The sequence below is a fragment of the Zerene cesonia genome, chromosome 11 (assembly GCF_012273895.1).
Source record: "Zerene cesonia ecotype Mississippi chromosome 11, Zerene_cesonia_1.1, whole genome shotgun sequence".
NCBI lineage: Eukaryota > Metazoa > Arthropoda > Insecta > Lepidoptera > Pieridae > Zerene > Zerene cesonia.
Genome location: NC_052112.1, coordinates 1024784 through 1035256, shown reverse-complemented (window position 1 = coordinate 1035256; position 10473 = coordinate 1024784). Strand labels below are relative to the sequence as shown.

The following is a 10473-nucleotide window of genomic DNA, read 5'->3' as shown; positions in this document are numbered from 1 at the left end:
AGTAATAAATGTTATTTGCAGTTAACAATTTTCTTTTTTCTTTATTACAATATTTATGGCAAGACTAGGTATATACCCTTTTACTATTCGCCGCGAACAAGTGTGTCCGTAAAAGGTAAGTCGTGGCCATGACCCTCTTTATAATCACGACGTAAAGTATCTAATTCAATATTAGATTTATTAACGAGATAAAATGTGCGAACAAGCTTATGATATCTGGGACCGGTTCCGCAGTTTATCGATATGATCTCTTTAGTTTATCTGACAGTTAAAATGACGAATAGTGTATGTAAATGTACGTACATATGTGTAGTTAATTAGTGTTTTTGTTTTAAAATAACCATTATCATTGTTAGCAATTTCCCTCTGCCATTGGTACTGTTAAAAATCAATCAATCGCTTGAAAACACGGAATTATTTGGTAATTAAAAAAAAAACTTCAATTAATCTTTTTTGTTCCTCCTCCCTCCTCCTCCAACCTCCTTCGTTGTTTGGAATTCAGGTCCATTATATAATTGAAACCGGACTGTTTTGTTATATTTATAGTAATAAAAAACCTTTAGAATGGAATAGAGAAGGAATTGTTTGCTACAGCTGTTATTATTTCGAGTTGGTTTTAAAATTGCAGGGATCAAGGTAACCCCATGGAGCCCACGACGAGCAGAAACACGAGCACGGGGCAGGTCAGCCGCTGGTCTTCGTTCCAAGTGAGGTATCTGTCTACTGCGTGGAGTTAAGGCCTTAAACTAAATGTGCATATATATATAATGCCCTAAAATTTGTGCTTCACAGTATTAAAAAAAATATAGCTGTTTAGTGTGTACCCCAAATGACATATAATCTATAGAAATTCTCCCTTTTTTCCATGTCAATCCGTGGGCGAAACCGCGCTGCACAGCCAGTAAATAAAAAATATGAAAAGGGCAATGTCAATGAGATTTATTTATTCGAAGCGAACCAATTAGTTTTGCAGTGCGTGTAATGGTTTGTTGTGAAATGGAAGTAATGTCATACAGGCCATGACAGTTATCGATATAAAAATGTCTCTATTTCATGATAAGCTGCATTTTATTCACGGTGATCTAATAATTATCGGCATCTGGTTGTTGGTAACTCAACGTTGAAAATTGTTTTCAACGATAGAAAATACACAAACTGCCGTATTCGAGGTTAAAAATAATTGTTTCATATTGTATGAACAATTAACATACTAACATACAACCAACTGACCTGATGGAACAAACTCAGAGTCCAATCAGCGATAGGATCAGTCTATCCTACTAATCCTATCCTACTTATATATCCTACTAATATTATAAATGCGAAAGTTTGTAAGGATGTGTGTGCGTTTGTTGCTCTTTCACGCAAAAACTACTGAACCGATTGCAATGAAATTTGGTACGTACATAGCTAGACATCTGGAATAACATAAAGGCTACTATTTATCCCGATATTCCTACGGGATACGGACTTCCGCGGGTGAAACCGCGGGGTGCAGCTAGTTACAACTAATTTCTAACAAAGCTTTAATGCGATATACCTTTGTCAATATAGAAATTCTCGATTATATTTCTTCAGAAAATTCTTCTTTTTCAATTATGCCACAATTGGGGGTAATAGTAACCTTACAATTGTGATCCACGTATAAAAGAGAGAAAAATATATAGAAGAAGACAGAATTTATTTGAAAAGCAGATACACCCATCAAATAATAAAAAATAAAAATAGAAAAACTAACTTCAATATGTAGGAGCGCCAATAAAGGTTGCCACTCAGGATATCTGAGGAAATAGTCCAAAATAATGCCCAAGTAATAGAAGACATAACGTTTCTCCAGGACGCTGGTGAACTTGCACCAGACCACAGTGTTCCTCGTGCACAACATCGTGGGCTACCTGCTGATGCTGGTGGTGATGGTGTACAACGTGCACCTGATGCTGGCTGTCGTCTTTGGTATGATGCTGGGTAAGTGAATACTCTCGATTGTTATCCCATACCTTCTTTGGCCCAAAGATTATTTCTGAATAGTATAGGGATAAAAAGACACATAAATAAAAAAAGCGTCTATCCTTCAGTATTGCTACAAACATAGATCAATATCAGATTCTAGCAGTGACTAGAGTTTTATGTTTATTACTGCTGCTGCGCCCCGCGGTTTAGCGGTAGGATTATCGGAATATATCGGAAAAGTTGCCTATATGTTATTCCAGTTGTCCACGTACCAAATTTCATTTCAATCGGTTCAGTAGTCTTTGCGTGAAAGGGCAACAAACACACACACATCCTTACAAACTTTCGCATTTATAATATTAGTAGGACTAGTAGGAAGTAGGATTTGTCATAAGATAATTATTCCATAAAAAGACACAACAGAAAAACTTTCTTCGCCCTTCCCAAACCATTCCCTTTTTCCCGGCGTTAACCCTATCCATATCATAGAGAGAGAAAGCTCTCTCTCTTCTCATTATTTTTTGTTCACTGCTAGACGTAGGCCCACCCAATGGCACCCAGATATAGATATTCACACTGTATACATCACACTACATACACATATATATTATATTATAAATGCGATAGTTTGTTTGTTTAGTTGTTTGTTCGTCAATCACGCTGAAACTACTCAACGGATTTTGATGAAATTTGCTATACAGAGAGGGTGCTAATTTGGATGATAGGATACTTTTTATCCCGATTAAATGCTAACTTGGGATACAACAGGAATGTTGATATCCGGGCGGAGCCGGGTCGAGCATCTAGTCTTATATAAATGTATCTCATAATTTCAGGGTACTTCCTTTTTGGCCCAAAGTTGACCCTTTTGCAAATGCAATGTTTCGGCACCAAGCGGATGGTCATTTGTACTCCGGAGTGTGATGACACAGGTAATTAATAGAATCCTATAAAATACTATACTCCTTCACTTTGAAAATATAAACTGTTCAGTACTTTGTCCCTTTCTCTCATATGTCAAATGATTTGAGTGTGAAGGAACAGAACACTGCTTAAATTTTATAGTACTATTCTTGTTTTTCGATTTTTTAACAAAACTTCAGATATACTTTAGGAACTGACCAAGTTTTGATAATATTTCTTCTGTATTAACAACTTACAAAAGCTTTATATAAATTTCCTTTGCAACAATAAAATTAACAAAAACCACATCATCAAATGTCCAAATGTTATGTTCCTACTTGTAATATAGAGCGATTCGTTTACCTATGTCAGTATAGCTAACCTAGGCTTTTCAAAGCATTAACTGTATCATTCCCCAGCTTGGCTTGCTTCGTATCTGGGTAGCCTGTGTTAAACTGCGCCATAATGTACATTTCATCCTGATCTGCTCAGACATTCTGGGCCGGTAATATAACACATTTCCAGTTATTCAAACCACACCTATAATATAAGTAGGATATCAAAATCGTCTCCATGTGCACCTCGACAGACCTCATGTTACAATAATTGGTACGGGGGCGCATAATCCAGTGGTTCCGCCTCGGTTTATTAGGCAACTAAATGTTGATCGTTCTGACTCGAACCTACTCCCCTAATGATCAGTGAAAGTGGTAAATTGTCATCAACTTAATACCCTCAACCCACACGTATCGGTTTCGAAGGATCCTTTTCTACTATATATATATTATGAAGAGGAAAGAATGTACGTATGAATGCGTAGTAAGTGTATTACATTTTATACACATCACTACATAGCATGAAGCAAAGACGCTTTCCTCGTATATCCCTATTTATGTATTAAATCTTTTAAACTTCACAACGGGTTTTGATGGGATTTTTAAATAGATAGAGTACTTCACGAGGAAGGTTTATATGAATAGTAACATCTATTAAACTACTTCGAATTTATCGCGTGCGAAGCCGCGGTGGGCCAGGGTTTACCTGGGTATATCATACCTGTAGTAGTGTCTCAGCCACATGGTCCGTTCCAACCTGGGTAACAGACCGCATAACACCCAGATCGCTGTAACACGGAGAAGTGCAGCTGGGAGAAGTGCGAGGGCAAGCTGTGTAAGCAGATGGACGCGCTCGAGCTGCAGCAGACCGACACCGCGCTCTCCGAACCGTATCCCCCCTCTTGAGTACGCGATCCTCCTCAGATCCTAAGCTTTTGCTAGCTTAGAACCATTAACGTACAATTATTAAATAGTCTGACGAACACGATAAAAAATCGTCTGAAGTAAAATTCTGCCTACAGGCGTAGTGGGTAGTTTTAGTAATGAGCGATGCAATGGATATTGAACGTTATTGCGAGAAAATAAGGTGTTAATTTCATGAATGTTTTTTTTAGTCACTTTTTGTTTGGGAGTCCAGTTGATCATTGTACGTCAATGTTTAGGAGTTTGTAGCTAACGTGGGTTGCTTGTCTTTGTTCTTCATGCAATCGTATATATGTATTTAGTCTCGTTATGGTAGATATTTGTTATTTGTTAAATCTACGATAGATTTATGGCTCTTAATGTAGAAATTATTAAAATGTACGCAATTTGTGAATAGGCGTTGTTAAATTATTAACACGATCAAGCTCTACACGGTATTCCTGATTAATTACCTAGTTCTTTATAGATTGAATTTAGGCTGTAGTGCTTGGTAGTTTGAATTGTTCCAGAGTCTTTGGCCCTAAAGTTAAGGCTTTTCGCGCTCTCCCACAAGTAACGTAAATGGCAACTTTGCTTTACGCTTTCAAGGTACTCACTTAAATTAATTTGCTTACTTGTATTGGTCTGAGCTTTTTTTACTTTCGCGAAACGATGGTATGTTGAAATCATGTTTATTTGCCGATTGTTGTTGTGTTCCGTGTAATGTCTACATATCTATCTTCTTAATTAGGAAACAGTTTGTGCTCAATTGAGGTTTGTTTTCGAATATTTTGCGAACGTAGTGTATTTCGTAATTTGGGAAATTTAGTGTTTTAAGTACATTCATAGTTATTTAACCATACCATTCATAAAACTATTTAGTTAGATCCTATTTAGTTATAATTAAGACTTAATGGTATCTGTATGTTGTAAATGATATTTAAAATAAATTTATTTCCAGCGGAAAGCTCAACCCCGCCGCTTCTAACATCCACACACAGCACAGAGTCGGACATTTTCGTTTGCCAAACGCGCACCTGCATCCAGCCGTCACACTACTTCCCCGCGAGCACGTCGGCGGAACAGAACAACGCCACGTGCTATTATGGCGCCAAGCGGTGCCCGTCGAAGGTTGCCAGAGCGAAGAAAGCGCAAGCGCAAAGTTCGCACTGCCGCCACCAAAGTGATAAAGAAGACAGCCCTAGCGTGGAAGACGCTCAGCTGCTCGGAACTGAGCGTCAGGGCTGCTGCAATAAACAAAACACGCCGCCGGATGACAAATGTTGCAAATCTAGTCAAGACACTAAAGCTATCGTTCACGAGAGGGATGAGAGTAGGGACGGCTCGGAAAGTGCTGTTCTGAGAGAGGACAGCCCTCAGATCACGTGTTGCCATAACGCTAAACCAACCACCAGTGAGAGTCAAGAGGAAATTATGAAAGTGTGATGTTGTTACCATGTGGATAACTATAATGGATTGTTATATTGAATGTAATGTTAATTGAATCGAATTTAATACGTCTTTATAGGGAGGTGAAGAGACTTGTGGACGCTATGATAGCCTATATTTTAAAAAGCAGTATTGCTGCCTAGAAATATTTATTATTTTGTTTCACTCCCGGTTTTTTTCATGTTTTGTGCCAAATATTTTACAACTCTATTCGAAATACGTAATTATAATATAGCTATTGAGCAATAAATTTATTTTTGCAAAAGAATTTGTTTTTGTTTTTTTATTTTATTTCGGATACGCGTTATAACAAATCTACAGCAATATTTATTTTAAAGAAATTAAAAAAAGAAAAATTAAAAAAGTGACTATTCGTAAATAGATGTCAATCATACATAAAAAGTTTTAAATTCAATTATGACGAAATAAAAAATCTACATTAAGATTCACATATACAGAGGTTATATTTAGTTTTTATTTTGGGTCAACTCTGCGAGAAAAGAAACGAAAACTATTTCTCAATAATATTTATTAATCATAATAGAACGTTACATAAAGTATATTAAAATAATGCTTACATAAACTTAAAACTAGCTACTCGTTACAAAAATCACATCATCACGGCGGGCGCGGTCATCTTGCGAGATTCTTATATTATATAACTGATTTCCACGACATACTGTTTTATATGACTTGACGAATCAATAATTATGACAAAGGAATAAAGAAAAAATAAACTAAATGCCAGCTTTTCAGCTTTCCAAAGTTGAGAATTCTTTATCTTTCCTTCGTTACAAACTGTTTCAAATAACAAGACCTTAACTAGCTGGAAGCTGCGGTTACACTCGCGTGGTACACGGCTGAAATAACCTATGTGATAATCCAGACTATAATCTATCTCTGTACCAAATCTCACACAGATCCCTCCAGAGGGCTTTCCGTGAAAAGAGGAACAAACATTCATAAATTCTTACAAACTTTCACGTATAAAATAATAGTAGGATAACCACTGCTGACACTGCAGACAAAAAATCTCTTTAATATACTAGTATTAAATACAAAATATATCACCTATAAAACATAAACAAACACACTATTAATTATATAAACATTTTAATTAGAACTTGTATACACTCACCTTTTCTTTCTTTCTCACATCCACTTACTGGCCGACTCTTCTACACAAGTAAACCAACAAAAATCCTTCAGGTTATTCAATAAACAAACAAAAAAAAAAAATCAAGTCAGTGTCGTGGAAATTTGACTATATAAATCGGATATCATATACAAATCGCAGTGACTTACAAATATAACTATTTTATTTCCATGGCCTTTTTGGTTCGACTCCGGCTGACATCACATAACCGCGCCCTCAACTGCGAGGTTAAATAACACTAAATTAAATATGGCTTCCGGCGTTTCAGTGATTGGACAATGCCTTTGGGACGAAACTCGATTCAAATCTTCGAATCTTCTGTTTGGTTAATTAAAATAACAATAAATAAGTGATATCTTTTGTTTTAAATTGTTCATAACTCTGTATTGAACAAGAAATACATAGATAAAAAATCGCCTAATTCAAGTCTCGCCCATAGACAATAAATAGGAAAATAGAACATGGAATGAAAGTGGTGTTAGCAAACATTAGAAGGGGGATAACTTTACCACAACATAACACTACGTGCCTTTCGTATTAACAGTGCCATACGAGATACAGACTCTTTGCAATCAATTTAATTAAATTAATTTTCATCAACGATAACTCTTTGTAAATGGCTCTATCCACCAATGTCCAGTGTCATTGGAAGTGTCAGGACTCAAACTGTAGACAGACAGACAGACATCTAAAGGTGATGATTTGATATAAGTGATTTTAAATTTTTACTTTTTGCCGATGAAAAATTGTAAATAGATTTTCTGCGAGATCGTCGATCGATCTGTGTACATATTTATACACCATCATCGAAAACTTAACAAACGGAAGATGTCTAACTACTCGTTCTCGAGGTACAGATCAATATCAACCACCAGTACGAAAAAAGAATACAATACAAAACCTGAAAATGTGTTTTAAATTTTTAGACTAAATAAAGTATTTTCTTTTACCAATCAAAAAGTATTGCAAAGACCGTGCATCAACAAAACAAATACAGAACTATACACTAAAGTAATTCCTTTGAAATTACAAGTCTATCACGCAAACTTATTTAAATACAGGATATATTCTAAATGCACTCCCAATTAGGGGAATCGTCCATTAATCACATGACCTTCGAAAGAGAGAGTGAGGGAGAGATTTATTTTGACAAATTTATTGGAAAATAGAAGGGGAGTTAGGAGGAGGGGGGGGGGGGTTGATAACAAACACAAATTATTTCATAAAGTACGATTGGATATACATGTCTTTATTTTTTTTTGTGCCTGGTAAATATCACTGCGCAGTGATAAAACCGTCCATTATGGTGGGGGGTGCAAAAAAAAATAATTCGCTGGATGCGCGTGATTAATGTACGGCCCCTTAAACGATTTACCATTCATACCCACCAGCGTTTACGCAAAACGTAATTGTGTATACTCAATGAAAATATAACAAAACTGTTACATATTTGATGGCATGTTTGACTACTGGGCCGAAAACCTGCGGTGTTGCATGATACATATTTTTGGTTTGTTCTGGGAGTAATTTATCGAGGCGGATCATTTGTGTATAACACCCTTTAATGCATACAAAAAGGGTAGTTAATATTTTCTAATGACGAATAATTTAACAAAATTGAATTATCCATCGATATCTTTCTTTTGCTCTGTACTTGTACGTACATGTACTTACTACTACTTAATATATATAAATTACAACTGATTCTAATCAAATTAGGACACTATGTGCAGTTTGATTCAACTTAAGAGATAGGAAAGTTTATATTTTTTTCAATTACGATAAATGACTACCCGAGCGGAGCCGGGGCGTGCAGCTAGTATTATATATCTGAAGGGTTTGTTTGTTTGGTTGATCGCGCCTATTTCAGAAACTACTGGTACGATTTTAGGCATTTCAAATAATAATAATAATAAAAAAGCGAAATCTCCTGAAAAACATTAGGCCCGTACTTAAACATTGACTCCCATTTTGTATACATCACTGATGACAACATTGGCTTTTTTCGCTATTTCAACTGCGAAACAGTCCTAACGTAATTATATAAATCAATATAAAAAAAAACAACTAACTCTACTGCCTATGGCGTGTTGCGTCAACGCTTGTGACCGGATCACAGATATACATACACGTACAAAAATAAAATTAAAAATATTACAACATCGTACAGCTGTAGAAACATCGCTATGTGCAATCGTAATTTGTTTTAATGAATTTTATGATATTCATTTATCAATATATTGTAATTTTTCAATTATAATATATTTTCCATCACGCTCGCTATTCTTTCACCATTTAAAAAGGATGATTTTTTATCTGTACTGACGTGTTTTTTTCTAATCCATTTAATTTTTATTCATACAGGTGAAAAATGCCTTAATTTTATCCTCTTTACAAAGAATCATTTAAAAATGTTTAATATACTCGACCCAACTTTAAATATTATCACAATATACATCAAAATTACGATTACACATAGCAAAAAACCCATAACATATGCACATTGCACTGTCCTCTAATCCGACACCATAATTTCAGACTTAAAAAAAGAAAAATATATTTTTAAACAAACAATTTTTACATTCTAATTAACTATTGAAAACGCAATGAACAACCGCTACCTATAGTAATCAATCATCCGTCAAAGTGAAGCGGAATTTTAACAATAATAATAAAAAGAAAATAAAAAAATTGCAAAAAAAAAGCAAAAGTGACAAAAACTACCGCACTATGTAGATATACAGCTAACACTTAAATATGTTTGGTCATTGTACAATCGAATGATTGAAAGAATGCTTTTTGGGAAATCGATTTTTTTTGAAAACAAAACTGAATATCACTCACTGCCTTTTGTTTTTATATTTTCATATTTGGCAGTGTTAACAAAATAGAACTTTAAAGAAGATACATCGGACAAAAGTTTTAATTAAACATGCATTATTTTTTACTTTTATCATTATATACTTTTACTTCAAATAAATTAAACATACATATAAAGTGTTCCGTCAAATTCTGTTGCAAATATAAATTAATACTTAAGTCAAATTTGCTGTAGAAAAAATTGTTACACATATAAAACGTTTAGTTACAAAACTGATTTATCAATAAATTTATCAACTAGTCATATTTTAGTTTCTAAAACAAAAATATTAATACGACATTTTGTTTGACGAGAATACCAACTATGGCCGACGCGATGTTGCCACGCTCGAAAATTTTCAAGACAAGTATTGTTACTTGTGTGTTGCCCGTTCTGGGCAGTGTTGCCACATTAGGCCACAAGCTCCCAATATTGCATGAGCCGCTCCCCGTTGGTCAAGCTCATGCCTTCCGGTCTGATGAAGTTAATTTCAATAGTTTTAAACCTCTTCTTTAGTTCTGCATCGAAAAGCTGGAAAAAATAAAGACATTTTTATAAAGTAAACATTATTAAAAAATATATAGCGAGTAAATGTCAACAAAAAAAAAATAGTATTAAAATATGTAGTGTGGCTATATTTCATGCAGAACCAACCTCATGCGTAGGATTGATATAGTGCGGATTTCGAGATTCGAACTGAAAAGCATTCACAAAAATTTGATATTTCTGAAAATATTCTTCGATGCGAACCTTCTCTTTGGGATGCATATGTATATTAAGATATGTTTAGCCTGTGTGAGTATGGGCTGGCTCTTTGAGTGGGTTTGCGTTGAGTCGATAAGCGCACGGGTTGTATGTTAGTAGGAGGAGCAAAGCGCGTGTGCAAGGGGGGGGTAGTGCGCGGGGTGAACATGCAT

The 10473-nt window shown here is 35.2% G+C and overlaps 2 protein-coding genes across 2 annotated transcripts in view; one reads left to right on the top strand and one right to left on the bottom strand.

The window, feature by feature from the left end:
* The window catches only part of LOC119829872, a 12470-nt gene extending 6827 nt beyond the window's left edge, over positions 1-5643 (top strand). Inside the window, exons 4-7 of the mRNA XM_038352570.1 lie at positions 629-712; positions 1838-1965; positions 2787-2882; positions 5053-5643. Of these exons, the coding sequence (XP_038208498.1) occupies positions 629-712; positions 1838-1965; positions 2787-2882; positions 5053-5537 (793 nt within the window). The 3' untranslated portion in view covers positions 5538-5643. The remainder of the gene's footprint in view (positions 1-628; positions 713-1837; positions 1966-2786; positions 2883-5052) is intronic.
* A 2305-nt stretch (positions 5644-7948) lies between these two features.
* Positions 7949-10473, bottom strand: part of LOC119830493 (nucleolar complex protein 4 homolog A) — an 8670-nt gene continuing 6145 nt past the window's right edge. Inside the window, exon 10 of the mRNA XM_038353538.1 lies at positions 7949-10087. Within this exon, the coding sequence (XP_038209466.1) occupies positions 9968-10087 (120 nt within the window). The 3' untranslated portion in view covers positions 7949-9967. The remainder of the gene's footprint in view (positions 10088-10473) is intronic.